At 41.9% G+C, this 19,797-nt stretch overlaps 1 protein-coding gene across 5 annotated transcripts in view; it reads right to left on the reverse strand.

Moving 5' to 3' along the window:
* The window catches only part of OTULIN (OTU deubiquitinase with linear linkage specificity), a 50,250-nt gene that overhangs the window by 13,517 nt on the left and 16,936 nt on the right, over window positions 1–19,797 (reverse strand). For 2 of the 5 annotated variants that reach the window (XM_045006126.1, XM_045006128.1), the window contains exons 3-6: window positions 15,159–15,494; window positions 4,614–4,690; window positions 3,549–3,643; window positions 465–608 (exon numbers count right to left, since the gene is read on the reverse strand). In XM_045006126.1, the coding sequence (XP_044862061.1) occupies window positions 465–608; window positions 3,549–3,643; window positions 4,614–4,690; window positions 15,159–15,494 (652 nt within the window). The other 3 variants (XM_045006131.1, XM_045006130.1, XM_045006129.1) reach the window with 3 other exon arrangements.

Below are 19,797 nucleotides of genomic sequence, written 5' to 3' on the forward strand. Positions count from 1 at the left end.
GCAAAGCTTTTGTCCCAAGAATAAACATACCTGCTGAGAAGGAGCTGTGTGGTAACTTGTAAATGCTGGCAATTGACTGTTCATAGCCCTTAGAGAAAGCAAAGCCATGTTGTTGGCCTAGAGGAAGACTGGCTTTCTGGGGATACCACACATACGGCAGGCAGCTCTGTAGCCTTAAAAAAACACTATCAAAAGGAAGTAGGACAAGGGTCCCTACCCAGAGAGATGTGATGGCTGGAGACCTGAGTCCTGCCTGATCACTCCTGGAATTGAGCACAGAAAAGGAATATAGGTGCAGTTCTCTCTGAAACTGACATTAGTAAGTCCTGATTTCACCAGCATGTTGTGATAATAGCTTCAGTGTTGTGTTGCTCGTGCAGTACAGCAACGAGGCCATAAAATTGCCCAATAGAGAACAAAAATGTTCGTTCTTACTTATCAGAAGATACAAGTTTGAAGCATACCAACGTTAAGTCCTCACTCCGAAGCCAGTCAGGAAGTTCAGAAGTTTGGCTCAGTGCCTGGAACAAGGTTGCTCTGAGAGCACAATAGTTATCACCTCGCACTCTCCTTATAGAGGTAAACTTCTGAGAAACTGCTTCGTATCCCTGTATAAGAATACAACATAAATTGCAATAACTATGCATAAAATACATCAAACCTTTATTACTCCTGACATAACTGATCAAATTAAATGCCCAAATTACAGATCTATTTAACAGTCAACAGCATTTGGCCCAATATTCCACACAGAAAGCTCAAACGCCTTTGTTTGAGAAATCTAATAGGAATAGAAGCTATAAACAAAACAGCCCACCCATAGTAGCTGAAGTGAGAAACCAAACCAATCATTAGAAGTAGGAGTTTATTAGAGGGTTCAGGGAATTGCCAAAGTAACTTAAGGAGCACAAATCAGACTTTCACTGAAACCCGTGCTCCTGAATCTCTTAGGCACTTTTGAAAAATTCTACATATTGTACCTTTTGGACCAAAGGACATTAAAGATGTTGGCTGGACCATGTGAAATATCAGCATCAGAACTAGCATGTTAATTAAAACATGTAGAATGATCCTGAACCAGCCGCTTACAACCTGCAGATGTTCTCAACGCAGGAGTTGAGACTCCCTGGCAGGTAAGTGTGGAGACATGTGCATTGACACAGCCTGAAGCACATTTCTGTGTAAATATAGAGGACTCCAGTTTTATAACAGCGTTAAATTAACAAAATTGTTAATTTTACATATTGAAAAAGTAGATTCTTCAACAATCATGCAAAAACGGACATTTCCCGCCTTTTTTAATCATACCCTTTGTTCAGCTACCCTCGCTCCACCCAAAAGCCACTTTGTTAGATGCCTCCTCCATCGAAGTATTAACTTTTATTGGGGGTTGGGCGGGGGGGGGGAGGGGGAGGCCAGGAGGATTGCAAAAGACAGAAAACACGTAAGCCAAAAATATGATGCAGGATGGTTGTCCCACTGGCAGAAGACACCCTGCAGGACATTGCTGAGAATTATGGCAATGGGTGCTTTAGAACTATACACAGACTGATTGAAAAGAAAAAACTTTGAATGGCTCTAAGCAGATTTTTTATTTCTGTTGAAATTGGCAGATACTAGAGGACTGTATGATTTCTATGAAAGTACAGCAGACAGTGTTTTGACACCCAGTTGCACAAATATGACAAAAACCAGCCTTGCTTTAGTTCAGCTGTTACGAAGCAAAATTGCCATAGAGGTGTGTCTTGTTTACACCACACACTTGTTTTATTTAATGCCTGCTTGTATTATTGTACATTTATTTAACACTGCTTGTATTTCTAATCCAGTATCAGTTTGTTTTGGGCTGTCCTCCTCAAGAGAGGTAATTTTAATGATTTAAAAAAACAAAACTACGCGCGCACACACGTTCTTGGGGTTTTTTCTATGAGTATAGCCAGTCACTCTGTTGCAGTGCACTCTACCAATGCACTCACCAGCAGAACAAGGGAAGTTACCCTGAGGCATGATACCTTATAATCAATTCTGCCCTCACTGAGTTTTCTTGGTCAGGCCTGAACTGAAACCCAGTAACACTACAAATTTCATTCAACGGGTCAAATTCTGCTCTCATCTTGCAATAAGTTGCAAGAATAGAATTTGGCCTAATGACACTTAAAGCCCACTGCAAAGTAACAAGTACTCAAGGTCAATAAAAAGGCTTTTAAAAGTTGTTTTAAAAATACTAAAAACTGTTTAGGACCCCAAATAAACAGAATGTTTAGATTAAAGAATTAAAAAATAAATCAAATTTAAAACAAGAGCTTTATTCTCTACATTCTTATTCTATTCTAATCCCTATAGTCTGAGCATCTTTCAGCAGTTCATTAAGCAACACGACCACCTGTGGTTCATTCTCCCTCCAGCAAAGAAATGTGTGCATTTGAAGTGCTCTGGTAAATTTCTCTCCACCCAAAATACGTGTTCATATTGAGAAAGCAAGGCCAAAGAACTAAGACTAAGCTGAAGATCAATTCCTCCTTTGCTTATGTAGGAGGACCCTAAATCTAGATCAGGGGTCAGCAATCTCTGGCACGCGGCTCACCAGGGTAAGCACCCTGGCAGGCTGGGCCAGTTTATTTACCTGCCATGTCGGCAGGTTCGGCCAATCGCGGCTCCCACTAGCCGCGGTTCACCGCTACAGGCCAATGGGGGTGGCGGGAAGCAGCGGCAAGCACATCCCTCGGCCCATGCCGCTGACCCCGATCTACTGTTTTCCCCATACTACAGTCAATGGCGTTTACAGCTAAAGCAAAGTTTGGCCTTTATTTCTCTCATCAACTCTCAGAGATGAGAGCGATCTTTGAACTTAAGTAAAAAAAGTCTTTCATTTAAAGGGGAAAAAAACTATTTTATAAATCTTGTATATTCTGTTAATGATTTTGCAAACTATTTAGCAATCAAAACAGATATTCCAAGAACTAGTTAGTAAAAAAAATTCAGACAGATTAGGGATTTTTAAAATTCTCCCATTCTAGATCTACCTGAAAATAATGCTGTACACCTAAAAAAAGATTAATATAAGCAAGAGAACATGTGAAAAAACCCTGCCATTTTTCAAAAGAATTAAAGGCTCAGGTTCAAGTCTCAAACTTTTCTTTTTAGAAGTTATCATTTCTGGTCATCCACGCAGCCTCAGTGGCTTTCAAACTGCAAAGAAAGTGTCAGCAGCTATTTGTTATACACAGATAGAGGGTTTAAAATTGGTGGGCAGGAATCATCTCAATGACCTGGTACCACTAACATTTTCATGACAGTATCAATTAAAGTGCCTTTGTAGATATAAAACCTTAACAAACAAACACAGTCTCTCAAAACTCTGTCACTGCCCTTAGCAGTTAAAGAAATGTAACGATTAAACTATTGTGAACAGCACGTAGCTCATACCAGTAAGCCAACTCAACATAAAAGAATCATGCACTTAATATGTGTTTCCAGGATATGGGCCTATTTTGGCAAAAAGTTACAAAAAAAACAAAAAACCCTTCCGGGGGAGGGGGGCGGCATACCTTTTTCATACGTTTTGCTACCGGTGTATTTCCTCTCCATTCTTTTTGGCAGTACTCTATGATGTCCATTTCAGGTGCAACACTGAGTTTATTTTCTGCCAAGATTGATCACATATAATACACATTAAATTTAGGAAAAGTATAAAACAGAGCTACACAATGAAGTGATTGTACTTTATTCATCAATACACTCAAAAATAAAACCAGTGCTAATCAAAGAAGTTGATGTAGCAGAGCTCATAGCCAATAAAAAATCTTGTTAGTATCAGAAGGAAAAAAAAAAAGCTCAGGAAAGCTGAGAGCAAGCAAAAATTATGGTGTGATCCAGCAAGGAAGGGACCCCAGCAACTCCTCCTCCTCCTCCCCTCCCACCCCCTGGGGAAAAACAAACAAAACAAAAAGCCTGAAAAGGAAAGAGGAGACTGGTAAACTCTCTCCATCCCTCAGCAGCCAGAGAGAATGAAAAGAGAGCTTCCCTCCCTTCCCTCAAAAAGTAAAGAGACAGGTGCAAGAACCCCACCCACATTTATCAAACACTTACTAGTTAAGTATGGTAGGAGAAGTTTATTTCCCCAAGCAAGGCTGAGGAACACAACCTTTCCTGGAAATCCCACAAACTTCTATTTCAAGTAGTTAGTAGTGATGCGCTAGCAGTGAACAACACTGACCGTAGATCCCAGCACTGGGAACTTTCATACTGCCTATTAGCTAGTAGTGTTTGATAAATTTTTCAAGCCCTGTTACACATGTACAAGCACAACACACAAAGGTCATCCATCATCAACTCTTTCAATTGGCTGTGAGGAAATTTTGAGAGCGAAGGAGATAAAAATTACAGGTAGACTGTAAACGTCTGATTGTAGCCAAAGTGATTTTATATTACATAGTTTTCACTGGATGAAAATGTGCATTGTGTTCAACTGTGAGCAATAACCGCCACCACATTTACACAGAGATATAGTTGAGCACAAGATCTTTGCAGAGGAGGGCAACAAAGCTAGAAGTGTTGTTATAATAAGCTATTCTACTATATTTGTGTAATGACAGACTAAAGTTCAAATGTACCTGAGGAGCCTGTCTCACAAACAGGTAATGTTTTTTCTCTCTCTATTTCTTCTGCATCACGGTACATGTCCTCCTCACTGAAATAACATTGATACACACTTCATGTAAAACCATAGATCTGGTTGGCATTGACATTTACTCCATTTACCACTGGATGTAGTAATGTAAATCATTCTCAAAAATATTACTAGAAAATTCTAGTAATTTTACTAGATTACTAGAAAATTTTAAGATTATCTACATTATGCATTTTTAAAGGAAATAAAAATCTTAATTATGTGGTGAATGCTTCCCCCAAAACAAGAGAGTTAGATAGATCATATTCTCAATTCCAGGACATCCATGCCAGTAATAGATTACTGCCTCCTGCCCTAATATGTGCTCTGCTGGTGATGTGAACCCCACTGAAGACCACATGGAATGGTAAAATACATCCCCTTTTTATTTTGTAATTATTTTTCAGTTCTTTATTTTCACAATATTAGCCAGCTCTAGCTATGTTTAAAGGGCCTTAATTACTGTTATTTATCATGTGTGATAACATAAGTACTGTAAAAATATATAAATTAAAAATACAATACTTACCTTGACCCTATGCACAGACTAACTGGGATTGAACGGCAGTAAAAAGCATGCTAAGGTGTCATACTGAGTAGGAGCCAGTAATCCATGATTGATTTGGATGTCATGAACTTGAAAGACAAAAGCACGTCTTAAATACTGATGTACTGCATATTCCTCTAACTGATTCTGCCAGGCATTCAGCATAAAATTACATCATAATCTGACTGTAACACAATCTCAGCCTTAGAAAACTTATTCATGAAGTTCTACTCATTTGCTCTTTACTAGAATGGGAAAAAAAATACTTTTACTTGCACTTCAAAATCTTAACACCCCCACACTGCTTTCCATGAGGAAGAAAAAAAATGTACAAGACTTATGAATTAGTCTCTACTAGCAATTATTCTAGTCTATGCTTCTATGTATTATTAATTAGCATCCAGTACAGTGCCCACAATATGCCTGGCATTGTTCAAACAGAAACAAAAGTAGTGTCCTCCCCAAAGAGCTTACACCCTGAACAAGACATACAGCTGAAGGGCAGAGGGAAAAGGAACAACAAATGGATTGATGTGGTCAGGTAGTAACTGGATATGTTCTGTTAAAGTTTAAAGAACATGGTTTTTATTATTTATAGCCTTAATAACATTGTTATTTATAGCTCTTTATTTCTTTTATTCAAGTCTATCCCACTTATCTTACAAAAATGAACTACAATGTCTGAAATTATTTGCAGAAATACCTTCATGGCCTAACTCATTAGTCCTCTCCAGTCTGAACATGCTAACCACAACTGTACTTAAAAGTACAGTTATCAGGGTTTTAGGACAGTTTCCATGATTTTGGGGAGGGATCTTTTTATTCTGAAAACAGTAACGCCATAAACAGCCTGTTACACAATGTTATGGCATAAATTATAAGATTTGTTTTCAGAAAAACATTGCTCTCGACTGGCCAGAAAAAAAAAAGTGACTCAGCTGTGGCCAAGCATAGGGGAGGCTAGCAAACTTTCACCTATAGAGCAGAAGACCTACAACAGTTTCAATTTAGACTTTACTAAGACCTGAAACTAAATGACTGAAAATCTGCATAGCTAAATGCTATTCGATTTGTAAGGTTACACATCTATGCTTATGAATTTTAATCTCATATCTGTGATAAAACTGATGATCTGTACTACGTATAAAGTAGGACTCAACCAAGATTCTTCAAGGAGGCTCAAACAACCTTGGAAGACACCAAATTGTTAGCATCACATTATCTGAATATTAATTGCTTTTAAATAGTACTATTTAACTATTTATACTCAGAGCCATAAATCTCCTTCCTGAAGATTCAAACAATATCATAAATAGATTATAAATAGACAATTGTTTTCTGTGACAAATCTTGGTAAGACTGAGTTGTCTTAAGGGGAAAGCTGTTAATCACATAAAATAGATTCTCATTAAAGATTATATATTTTGGAGTACACTCTCCACCAGCTGTGACTTAGGAACCTGAAAATAGATTTCTGTACATGCCAAGATATGATGAAAGATTTCTAACAGAAATATCATAGACAGGCTCCTTTTTCCAGTATACTTGTTCAGAGGTGTTCAGGCAGCCACTAGAGTAATCCACAGTTAACAGGCACAATGACTTTAAATAGTATTTCATCAAGTACCTGTAACTAACTAGACATTAAAGTTTCACAACACCTTTTGATCTTGAGTGATGACAGTAAAGCTCAAACACTTTCTGTAAGTTCTCTTTGGAAACCTACTCTATTACAGGGAAGGCTGATACTGACCTATATATGTAGGTTACCAAACTCCTTCCATTATAAGAGATACTTACAAGTTCTACACCCCACCTCACGCCCCTCCCCATCCTGAGTCTGTCACAGGGAGAAAGCTCTGATGCCAGATAAAGTACCTTTTCTTTGTCCTTGAAAATTCTGTTCAGTTTGGCTGACATATAAACTTTGAGTCACCATTTTCCTTTTGGGAGAAAGGTATGTTACCATTGAACATAATGGTTTTTTCCCCCTTTTTTGTTTTAAAAAGAAAAAAAGGTAGTAAGTTACATGTAAGAAAACTATATTAAAAGAAGGCTATTTAGGATGCAAAGTTGACCACTTGAAAATTCTGACATTTCATAGAATCACAGAACTGGAAGGGACCTCAAGAGGTCATCTAGTACACTCCCCGGTACTCGTGGCAAGGCTAATTGTCTAGACGATTCTTGACGTGTTTGTCTAGGGAGGCTGTGGAATCTCCATTGGAGATTTTTAAAAGCAGGTTAGACAATTTATTCCAGTGCTTAACCACCCTGACCATTAGGAAGTTTTTCCTAATGTCCAACCTAAACCTCCCTTGAAGCAATGGGTTTAAATTGCAGCAATTTAAGCCCACTGCTTCTTGTCCTATCCTCCGGTTAAATTTTTTTTTTCCCCCTTCCTCCTCCTTTTAACAACCTTTTCCCTTTTACATACTTGAAAATTATGTCAGTTGTCTCTTTTCCAGACTAAACAAACCACATTTTTTTCCAATCTTCCCCTAATAAGTCATGTTTTCTAGACCTTTAATCATTTTTGTTGCTCTTCTCTGGACTCTCTCCAATTTGTCCACATCCTTCCTGAAATGTGGTGCCCAGAACTGGACACAGTACTCCAGCTGAGGCCTACTCAGAGCAGAGCAGAAGAATTACTTCTTGTGTCTTGCTTACAACACTCCTAACACATCCCAGAATGATGTTTGCTTTTTTTGCAACAGCGTTATACTGTTGACTCATATTTAACTTGTGATCCACTATGACCCCCAGATCCCTTTTTGCAGTACTCCTACCTAGGCAGTCATTTCCCATTTTGTATATGGGCAACAGATTGTTCCTTCCAAGTGGAGTACTTCGCATTTCCTTATTCAATTTCATCTTATTTACTTCAGACCATTTCTACAGATTGTCCAGATCATTTTGAACCTTAATCCTATCCTCCAAAGCACTTGCAACCCCTCCCACCCTGGTATCATCTATGATCTTTATAAGCGTATCAGAGGGGTAGCCGTGTTAGTCTGGTTCTGTAGAAGCAGCAAAGAATCCTGTGGCACCTTATAGACTAACAGACGTTTTGCAGCATGAGCTTTCGTGGGTGAATACCCACTTCTTCGGATGCAAGTGGTGGAAATTTCCTGGGGCAGGTATATATAAGCAAGCAAGAAGCAAGCTAGAGATAACAAGGTTAGATCAATCAGGGTGGATGAGGCCCTGTTCTAGCAGCTGAGGTGTGAAAACCAAGGGAGGAGAAACTGGTTCTGTAATTGGCAAGCCATTCACAGTCTTTGTTTAGTCCTGAGCTGATGGTGTCAAATTTGCAGATGAACTGGAGCTCAGCAGTTTCTCTTTGAAGTCTGGTCCTAAAGTTTTTTTTGCTGTAGGATGGCCACCTTAAGATCTGCTATTGTGTGGCCTGGGAGGTTGAAGTGTTCTCCTACAGGTTTTTGTATATTGCCATTCCTAATGTCTGATTTGTGTCCATTTATCCTTTTCCTTAGAGACTGTCCAGTTTGGCCGATGTACATAGCAGAGGGGCATTGCTGGCATATGATGGCATATATTACATTGGTGGAAGTGCAGGTGAATGAACCGGTGATGTTGTGGCTGATCTGGTTTGGTCCTGTGATGGTGTTGCTGGTGTAGATATGTGGGCAGAGTTGGCATCGAGGTTTGTTGCATGGATTGGTTCCTGAGCTAGAGTTACTATGGTGCGGTGTGCAGTTGCTGGTGAGAATATGCTTCAGGTTGGCAGGTTGTCTGTGGGCGAGGACTGGCCTGCCACCCAAGGCCTGTGAAAGTGTGGGATCATTGTCCAGGATGGGTTGTAGATCCCTGATGATGCGTTGTAGGGGTTTTAGCTGGGGACTGTATGTGATGGCCAGTGGAGTCACATACAGTGACAATTTCCACCACTTGCATCCGAAGAAGTGGGTATTCACCCACGAAAGCTCATGCTGCAAAACGTCTGTTAGTCTATAAGCTGCCACAGGATTCTTTGCTGCTTTTATAAGCGTACTCTCTCTGCCATTATCTAAATTATTAAGATATTGAACAGAGCCAACTCAGAACTGATCCCTGCGGGACCCCACTTGTTACATCCTTCCAGCATGACTGTGAACCACTGACAACTACTCTCTGGGAATGGTTTTCTGACCAGTTTTGCACCCACCTAATAGTAGCTCCATCTAGGTTGGATTTCCCTAGTTTATTTATAAGAAGGTCATGCGAGACAGTATCAAAAGCTTTACTAAAGTCAAGATATACCACGTCTACCGCTTCCCCCCCGCCCAATCCACAAGGCTTGTTACCCTGTCAAAGAAAGCTATCAGGTTGGACTGACGCAATTTGTTTTTGACAAATCCATGCTGACTGTTACTTATCTCCTTATTATCTTCTAGAAGTTTACAAACTGATTGCTTAATTATCTGCTCCATTATCTTTCCAGGTACAGAAGTTAAGCGGACTGGTCTGTAATTCCCTGGGTTGTCCTTATTTACCTTTTTATAGATGGGCACTATATTTGCCCTTTTCCAGTCTTCTGGAATCTCTCATGTCTTCCATGACTTCTCAAAGTTAATCGTTAGTGGCTCAGATATCTCCTCAGTCAACTCCTTGAGTATTCTAGGATGCATTTCATCAGGCCCTGGTGACTTAAAGACATCTAATCTGTCCAAGTAATTTTTAACTTTTTGTTTTCCTAGTTTAGCCTCTTCTGATCCTACCTCATTTTCACTCACATTTACTATGAGAGACGCCTAATTACCACCAACCTTCTTGGTGAAAACCAAAACAAAGAAGTCATTAAGCACCTCTGCCATTTCCAAACTTTCAATTGCTATGCAACCTTATTCTGCTTTCCTGTGCATATACATTAGGATATTCCTTAGTTACATGATCACATGCTATTTTTTCAATTCAGTGCACAGGATGGATGGAACTCAGTTGTGCAGTGAATGCAATTGTTTGTAAGATCTCTGCCTCATCTGCTGCAGAAGCTGGGAGATGTGTAGTGAATGAGATAGTGGACTGAAGGAAGAAAAAGCATAGTCTTATGGTTAAGACTGATGAACACCACATAGAAGTCATTTGTATCCCTGCTTCCATCAGAGTTTCTATGTGATACTGAGCAAGTCACTTAAACCAAAGTGTTTCCAGGTAATTGTGTTCCAAAATTTCCCAGGTGCCCAACTTTAATCATCCAGGGCCTGCTTTTCAGGAGTGTCAAGTACTCACAAACAACTGCGGATGAAGTAAATGGGAGCTGCAGATGTTTAGCATCTCTGTCACTAAGGCAGTGTGGTCTGGAAAAATGAAGAAACCACCAATGGATCATCTGCCTCCTGTATATCACAGGACACCAACATGATCCTGCATCCATCCACACATTAAACCCAACAACTGAAATTAGCCCAAAGTATTACACTCTCAGGAGACTAGACTATTGTGTGCCATGGGCAAAGAACAGGAGGGACCGAGGTGCACCATAGACCTAAGCACCCCACAATGGCAGGGAAATGATTGAGATATACCTAGATGATCGTGGCAGGTGAACGCACCCACACACTGCAGAAGGTGAAACCCCCCTGCAGGCACTGCCAATCTGACATAGGGGGAAAATTCCTTCCCAATTCCACATATGACAATCAGATCCTGAGCATGTGAGCAAGAACTTGCCAGCCAGAGAGAATGCTCGGTGCCACCTCAGAGCACAGGTCCACCCTGCCCAGTGTCCCATTTCTCCAGCTGTGGCCATCTTCTATCCTTCAAAGGACCAATTAAAATAAAAATCATAATACATTGTGGGGTAAGGGGGAGGATCCCTTCCTGGGCCCTGCAGGTGGCCAGCTGAAACCCTGAAGCATGATATTTTAGGAACATGAGACATAAACCAGAAGTGAACCTCAGGGCTGCTGAGCTCTGCCCCCTACCATTACAAACAACCTTGTCATACAATTACACTCACACATTTTTCCTGCTCTCTCAAGTTGTTTTTCCCCACAATTCCTACTGTGGAGTTTAAAAATCCCAAGTACTTATCCCAGTTCTGCCACTCATTCATTGTGTGGCCTCAGGCAAATCTCTGTCTCAGTTTCCATCTGCAAAATGGGGATAATGCTCTCATCTCTCTGTGGAGATCAATTCATTAATGTTTGTGAGGCACTCTGATATTATGGGAATGAGTACCCTACAAAAGGCCAGGAAAAAATGAATAACTCTGTATTCACAGCAGCTTTGGATGGTGTTCAGTAAATAGATATGGGATCATTAAGAGATATAAGAATAAAAATATTGGACCGCTACCTCATTCTCTTATCACTATCCAATCTGTGCACTGAATGAGGCAGGGGTCCTATGGAAAAAAAATGCACTGGAATACAGGCTTTAATTAACGGCCTGTATACCAAAGAACAAGAAAGGTGAACTGAAATGAGCAACCTAACTTTGACACTAAGTTTCCAGTGTTCGACTTAGCATTCTAAAGAATTTTTTTTCCAGGAACGTTTTTTGTATGTAATAGTTAATTGATTTCAGGGCAAGATAATAGCCAATTCTTTTAGGATACTGCCCCACTTTCTGCTTGCAGAGCGTCTGCAAAATTGGTGTGAGCAGCACTTGCTTTAAAATTTAGAGTGAAACACACTCTCAAGTTGAGTGTACACAAAAAAGGTAGCACCCACTGCAATTTCTCAGTGTATCTGGGTCAAAGGAAGAGGCAGAAATTTCTTCTCAAAACAGGTACCATTAGAAAACTTGAGAATACAATGGGCATAAAGGAAGATTACCTGAATAGAACAAGAACCCCAAACAGGCTGTAAGTAAATCTTCTACTTTAAAGTCAAACAAACATTAATAGTAATTCTTAAACACTTAGATGAAGCAGATTTTGTTCTATTGTAAAAACAGGAAGGAAGGAAGATGGTACCCAAGAACTTTAAAAGGGGGAGAAAGATCTGCATGTTGTACACACCAGGATAAAAATAACCCCAGATATTTGTAGGAATTTTAAAGGATAATGTAACAGAAGTTCAAAGAGGAGAAGTAGTAAGGATGAGAATACCACAAGTTAGGGCAGACCAAGAATTTTCAGAGTGGCCAAAGAAAAAAAGAATGATCATGTAAAAAAATTAAACACAAACAAATCAACACCCTACAAATGGTGTGGGGGGGGGGAAGAGACGGAGACGACGACACAATAGCCCAATCCTGCAAAACAATTAATATGACTAGTCTCCAATTACTTCAACAGGACTAAACAAGGAAGCGTTACCAGGACTGAGACCACAGGATTCAAAATACTGTATGAAGGTGGGGGCGGGGGGAGGACAGAAGAGTTCCGGTTTTATTCCATTTTCAGTACAGTTAATTACCATTTTTATTTTAAATTTTTAAAATGAGATCTTAAGGGAGGATTATGTAATTCCTTTTTAATGATGGTGATGATTAGCTGTATTATTCATAATACTGATAAGTCCAGATACTCAACTGCATAAATTATATGGAAGCACAAAAGCCTTTATTATACAGCAACAGCTAATTAAAAAAATTAAAATAAGTGAAAAAATAGAGGAGGCTGACTTCATGAAGTCTATGAGATCAATCTATGAGAAAACAGAAAAACTATTTATGTGCTGGAAGTTTCAAATACATAAAATTGCAATACTTGTTTAAGGGGATTACTTACTTAAATGGCAAGTTTGTGAAAACATGAAGTCGCATTTTCAAGCCAATGTTCATACTTATTCACTTTTCTCAACTAAATTAAAAATAATGCTTTTTGATAAGCAACTTAGAAAACATCAGGAAATGAATAATTTTGTACTCACTGTACACATTGGATGGTGCTTAGTAAATAAGGCATGGGTCATAGAATAATAAGGCTAAAGCACTCCCTTGCTCTACCATTTTATCAATCTATACGAAGGAAAAGGAGTAGCCATATTTATTTTCTTTTCACTTGCCACTATTTATAAATACCAATTTAAAACTTCAATAGGTTCATTTCCCTAAAGATTCCCACAGCCCTCCCACTTTGAGAACACCAGTTTCTCTTATGGAGTCTTTGAAGCAAATCCCCAACTTTATCCTACTTCTCATGCAAGTAAGAGATCACGGATTTGCGCCTGATGTGTGTGTGTGTATATTATATATATAAAAAAACAACACACCACACCCCCCCCTCTACCCCGATATAACACAACACGAATTCAGATACAATGCAGTAAAGAAGTGCTGCCGGGAGGGGTCGGGGGGAGGGGGGAAGAGCTGCGCACTCCAGTGGATCAAAGCACTTTCGATATAATGTGGTTTCACCTATAACATGGTAAGATTTTTTGGTTCCCGAGGACAGCCTTATATTGAGGTAGGAGAGTGTGTATATAGATATATAGAGAGAGAATGATTATTTCTTATCCTGCTCTCATTTCAATAAGGGCTTGTCTACACTCAAAATGCTAGAGCAGCACAGCTGCGCTGCTGCAGCTATGCCAGTTGCACTTCAGTGTAGACATTACCTATGCTAACGGGAGAGATTCGCCCATCGGTGTAGGTAATCCACCTTCCTGAGGAGCAGTAGCAAGGTCGTTGGAAGAATCCTTCCAGTGTCAACGCAGGGACTCAGGTTGGCTTAGCTACACCACCCAGGGGTGTGGATTTTATCTTATGCCAACCTAATTTTCTAGTGTACACCAGGTCTTAGAGTTTTGCCTTTGTTCTTGAGGGAAGCAAAATGTTTTCTTCACATACCAGCATTCCTCTATATTTAAGTCAAACCTTTCTTTAAAAGGTCAGGGTCAACAGATCAAAACTCTAGAAATACACTGGGTTGGAAAAGTTCTTGGAATAAAACTAGTTAAACTAATCCTGAAGATGCAGCAGAGGGTGCTCACAAAATGATCGACTAGTTCCCATCCCGCCATCTGCTCACCTCCCCATTTTTCCTTAATTTCTCCTTTTAAAGATCGCAGATGATGTTTAAACCCATCTACTCTTGCAGTCCTTGCAGACAGAACTTCCACTGAGTACAAAACATCAGAGCACAGAGCATTCTTCCATAACAGATACTAAGAATTTTAAGATAATAAAATATATTCTTATTCCCAGTAGTTAGCCCTGCCGCTAGAATTACATGTTTATAAGATTGGTCCCTTGGTTTACAGTACCACCTTGTGTTCCTACAATTCTCAAAGCCCTGCATCCAGCCCAAAGGTCTTCAAAACTCATCCGCACTTCATAGCAGTCCCCTTTGGCCAGTCTAGAAGGAGTACCAAGAGCTCCATCTACCCCACAGGCAGTGATGAGCTGCCGAAATCTTAACAACCGGTTCCCTATAAAAAGTTCTGATTTAAGAGGGGGGGGAGCGGGGGAGGGGCCGGGGCAGGGGGAGACATACTTGTGGGGCTGGGAGCCCCTGCAGGGCCTGGGGCAAATTGCCTAGAGCTTGCAGCCCCCTTCCCCCCCTTACCGTGCCGGCAGCTCAAAGCAGCAGGACGACTCCGGAGCTCAGCTGAGCTGCCCAGCTGGTGCCGGCGGCTGGCCACGCTGCAGCTGGGGGGGAAGCGGGGGAGGGGCCCGGGGAGCCTCAGCCTCCCCAGCTGGGAATCCTGGGAGCAACAAGATGGTCCAGCCCACAGACTAGAGTTCTTTGCCCACTCCCTGGCCCTTTAACAACCGGTTCTCCACAGAGGTCTAATTTTAGCAACCAGTTCTTAGGAACCTATGGGAACCTGCTCTAGCTCGCCACTGCCCACAGGTTACTGAGACGCAGCCAAATCCCTTCAACTCAGGAAGTGAAAGATTCAAGCTAAGTGTCATGCAGCAATAATGAACACTAATTACCTACACGCAACTATTAATTCCTTTGGCATTTATGCCTATTTTACTTACATTAATATTAAACACAGAAATTAAGATACCTGATTTACAGCAAACTTTCGATAAAAAACTCACATGTCTACAGAGGATTCCTTTGCTGAAGAGCTACTTGACGCTGACAGCTTTACTTCACAGTTTTTATGGGAATCGGGGCTGATCGGGGATGCCTTCAGTTGATGTGCCTGAGCAGCTTTTCCGTGTCCTGAATGTGCACGTTCTTTTTTGGTTTCTAATGTAGGTTTCTCTTTCTGGTCACCAGCTGCACTTGCTAAAGAAGGTTCATCACTGGGAATATATTTTTCCTTTTCACGTCTAGTCAAATTTATCATTGCAGTATTTTTCTTCTGTGACTCTTCTGCACTAGCCGAAGGGCCAGTGGACTTGCGTGTCTTTCGCTGAAACATACCCTGGCTTTGAAATACATAAATATTTAAGTACATTCATGAGAATGAATGAGTATATTTTTTCCAAAAGGTACAATATTTTGACACAAAATATCTCCTGGCTGTCCTCAATGTCAGAAAATTTTGATATGAAGATGTATGAGATCATCTAGCCAGCGCAAGATTCTTAGCTACAATGTCTATTTTCTAACATGGTGGTTCTCAAATTTTGTTATTCTACAGACTATTGCTTAAGCTAAAGTTGCTCTCTTAGACACCTGCCCTTTCATATACCACGTATACCCTAAAACGCCATTGGGATTAACCAATAGTCATGCACAAGTCTAAGAATCATTATTCTATTGCTTTATCCATTTCAGTTTTAAGTTACTCTGGAGAAGGTACTTCTAGTGCTTTATAGATATCACAGAAAAAGTTATATTCATCAGAAATAAAAATACAAACCCAGAAATCATTTCTAATATTGTGAAGTGTATTTACAATAATAGACATGAACTGCACCTCTTTTCTGCTACACTTCTCCCAGCTTTATACATTGTACCTTAGCACCTCTCCTATTGTTCCCTTAGCGTTTGCCTTTAATCACTCCTACCATTTGGCAATCTCTCAGTTAATGAATCCCGAGTCCAACTCCTGCAGGACATTTCTGAAAATCTACATATTCTGCTAAACCTGATAAACAAACACCATTTTATTCTATGTATTTAACCTTTCCATACCTTTAGATTGTGAACTTTCTGAGGGAATGGATAATTATTGAAATGCCATTTACATTTTTAGCTCTAACTAAAAGGACACTGAAATCTGATCAGCAATAAAAAAAATGAATTAAAAGTTTCAGATACCAGATTTTCCTTAGACCCCACTGTCAATTTTTTGGTCTCCCAATCTTTTAAAAAAAAGTCTCTCTCTCAAATGTCATTTGAAGACCCCAAATAGGGCAACAGTGAAATTGACTATATACAAACTAAATCAGATGGAAAAATGTCTGTATCCACTTTACTATTTCAGTTATGGTAGTCTTCAGCATCACTTGCATCTTGTAATAGCAGCAGATAAAATATGTACAAACAAGTTCTAAGTTTGTCTCCATTTTAAAAAAAAGGAAGGTTTTTACTTCTTTAATAACCCTAAAACAGCCTTCTCTTGTTTTCATTTTTACCCTTCAGACACTTACCCATGGATAGGATGCTCAGGTGCTATTAGTTGACTCTCAATAAGGGAACAAAACAGTAGACTTTGTCTAAGTCACATGACAGCTCTGTGCTTCAATTATTAAACTGAGGCTAAGTAACTAAAATGGGTGTGGTGAGGATTAATTGATGTTTGTAACCTACCTGTAAATGTTAAATGACAAGATTTATAATCACACTGAAATACCTGAACGCAATATGCTAGTTGATGTACACGCTAGATCTACCTGTAGCAGAAAAGACAGACACTCTTTATAGCGCTTATAAAACTTTCCAACAAGGTTAATGCGAATCCATCAGGCAAGTCTGTTTGTGCCCCGGTTCCCGCTCCAGCCTAGCGTCTATTGACATATACACAACACTCACTCAGCCCGGACACGGAGAAGGAGCCAACAAAGGGAGAAGACCCGCCAGTGAAACAGTCTCCGCGACTCTTCGGCCAGGGTGGCTGTAAAGCGCCGCGCAAACCCCGTTTCTCTCTCTCCTCTCGCTCGCGCGCCTGCAGCCGGGGAAGGACTCACCGGGCCGGTGGTTACTCAGCCTGGCTCCGTCCCTGCCGCCGCCGCCGCCGCCCGGCTCACAGGCCGCTTCTCCGCGAGACTGTCCCTCCCCTCGGGCCCCCCCGCGCCGCGGCCCGGGGCAGGTGCGTTTGTACCGTTTCTCTCACGGTCATCGAGCTCGGCGCGCGGGGGCGGGGGCGGGGGCCCGCTCCGCTTGACTCCGGGCTGGCGCCGGCCGCGAGCCCACTTCCGCCGGAAGTGTTGGCTGCTAGTTATGCCCCACGCAGGTTCCGGGGCGGCGGTACGTGCTACTCAGCTCCCCGGGTTCGCCCGTCCCCTCCCGGGAGCCCAAGGGAGCCCGGGAAGCTGAGTGGCACATGCCGCCTCCAGCCGCCTCCAGCCGCCCCGGAAGCTGCACGCGGCACAGAACAAGCGCAGCGTTTGCATTCTCCAGGGGTCTGTGCGGGGCTCTGGGGTCTGCGCTTCCAGCTGCGCTCACCCAAAACAGCTGGTGCAGCTGTTCCCCGGTCAGCCTGTGACTGCGAGGAGCAGGAGTGAGAGGAGGCCCTGAGGGGTGCACTCCCGGCCCAAGTAAGGGGGGGGGGAGGGAGGTTTGAAACCCACAGTCCCCCCGAGTGGGATGCTACAGCCCGGAAAAGATGCAGGGAAGCCCACTGAGTTTGCAGGGTGGATGCTGCATTGCAAGTCCCACTCCTCTACACCAAGCTCCTTGCAGGCTGGGTGGGGGGCGATTCTGTATGCAAGTCCCACACTTCTACCCCTTTTTTTTATTTCTAGGACTAGTTTTGCTGCATACAACATTGTTACACATTACACCTAATAAAATAATACATTTGTGTGTATTTACATTATTAATAATAATATGGAATTTGTATAAATATCCCCACTTCCCTCCCTCTGAAATGGGTTGGGCTTGTTTTGAAAAGCAGAGCCATTTTTATTTTTTTGAGACTTGGCAAGAAACACTCCCTTGCTCATTTCCACAGGTGACTGATTTGAGCTTGCATGTCAGAGAGCTCTGCAACATGTAAAGAGTTACTGAAACAGGAACATTAGTGTCGGTCGTTAAGCCTGGAAGGATTTTTATCAGTAAACATGAGTCAATGCTGATTTCACTGTACCAATAGAAAAACATTTCCAGCAATAGTAATCAAAATGTACAGCTAGGCAATGTAAGAAAAACACTGCTTGAGAACTGATCAGAGATGGTCACTAAATAATTATTGCCTCACATGCGCACACAATTTCCTGCAAGTGTGAAAACATCAAGTGACAACAGTGCTTAAAAAAGACCATCACTATTATCTGCCTGGCTCACAGCTATTGAAAGTCCCACTCCTCTACCATTCCGGCCCGGAGAGCAGCAGTGGCAAGTGAACCAGCGCCAAGGCAGCCGCAGATGAACAGGCCTGGTGCCAGCTGGGCCTAGAGGGGCTTTGCCTCCACTGGGGCCATGGAACCGGCTCAGCTACATTCACCATCACACCTGATCAGACCAGCCCAGTTCGGCTGAGACCCACCCCCACGTGGCGGCCAGAGACAGAGCAGGGGAGCTCCCTCAACACAGGGCCTACTCCTACCCGTTTCCTCAGCCCCCTGCCTCACATCAGCAGATGAGGGAGAAGGGGGTCTCAATGTCAGGCCCATGATCCTCATGCTACAACAGTGCCCTTTTACCAGTCACCATGACAACCCTCCGACACACTCGGACCTCTGCAGCCTGGGGTGCTCCCAGCTCAGACCAGCCGCCCTATGCGGCAACCATGATGTGAGGCGGACAAAGAAAGGAGCCATCCACCAGCAGCCAAGTGGGTTAACCTGCAGCGCTCCCTCACCCAGTGTGTTGGTGTCACTAGGCATAAATCTAGGTAACCTGGGAGGATGGCTTTGGGCCTATGTGAACCAAAGTACCTTTATGTAAAGTGCTTTTGTTAGCCTTACTAAACTTTTGTAACCTCTTGTGTTATGTGCTGACTACTGGCAGCTGCAAGGCTGCTTGGTACTAGATGCAGCCAATACTAAATAAGATAGGTGGAAAGCAGATGCTGTAATTAAAGTTATATGCATGAGAACGTAGCCCCCACGGTGGGAAAGTACAGATAACTGTTCACAGAAGAGGTACTAACGAGCTAAAGTGGTTTTTGCCAAGTATGATTTAACCTGCTTAGTGTAATTGCTACTTGCATGATGTATTTGCTATAGAAAAATAGACGGGAGGGGGAAGAAGGGGGGGTAAGGGGGAGGAGTGTGGGGGGTAATGGGGAATGCTTAGCTGAAATCATGTATAAGAAGAGAAAAACGGCTTGTATCTGTGTGCAGGATTTGAGATTGCTATGTCTCCCTTGCACCTTATTTGGGCTCAAATAAACTTGGTTTGCTTCTCCACCCTGGTGTGTTAATTAGTGCGGCGCACACCGGGCAACGAACCCCCACTGTTGCTGTCCTCGGCCCTCTGTGCCGGCAACAAGTGCAAACGCATTGCGCATACGTCCCTCCCCCCTTTTGTTCTTACGCGGTGTCCAAAGTTTTTGGCAACAACTCCAACTGCACATGTGACATCACAATCCGCTTCGCTGATACGGAGCGTGCTCAGTAA

This window comes from Mauremys mutica, chromosome 2 (assembly GCF_020497125.1).
Source record: "Mauremys mutica isolate MM-2020 ecotype Southern chromosome 2, ASM2049712v1, whole genome shotgun sequence".
NCBI classification, from domain to species: domain Eukaryota; kingdom Metazoa; phylum Chordata; order Testudines; family Geoemydidae; genus Mauremys; species Mauremys mutica.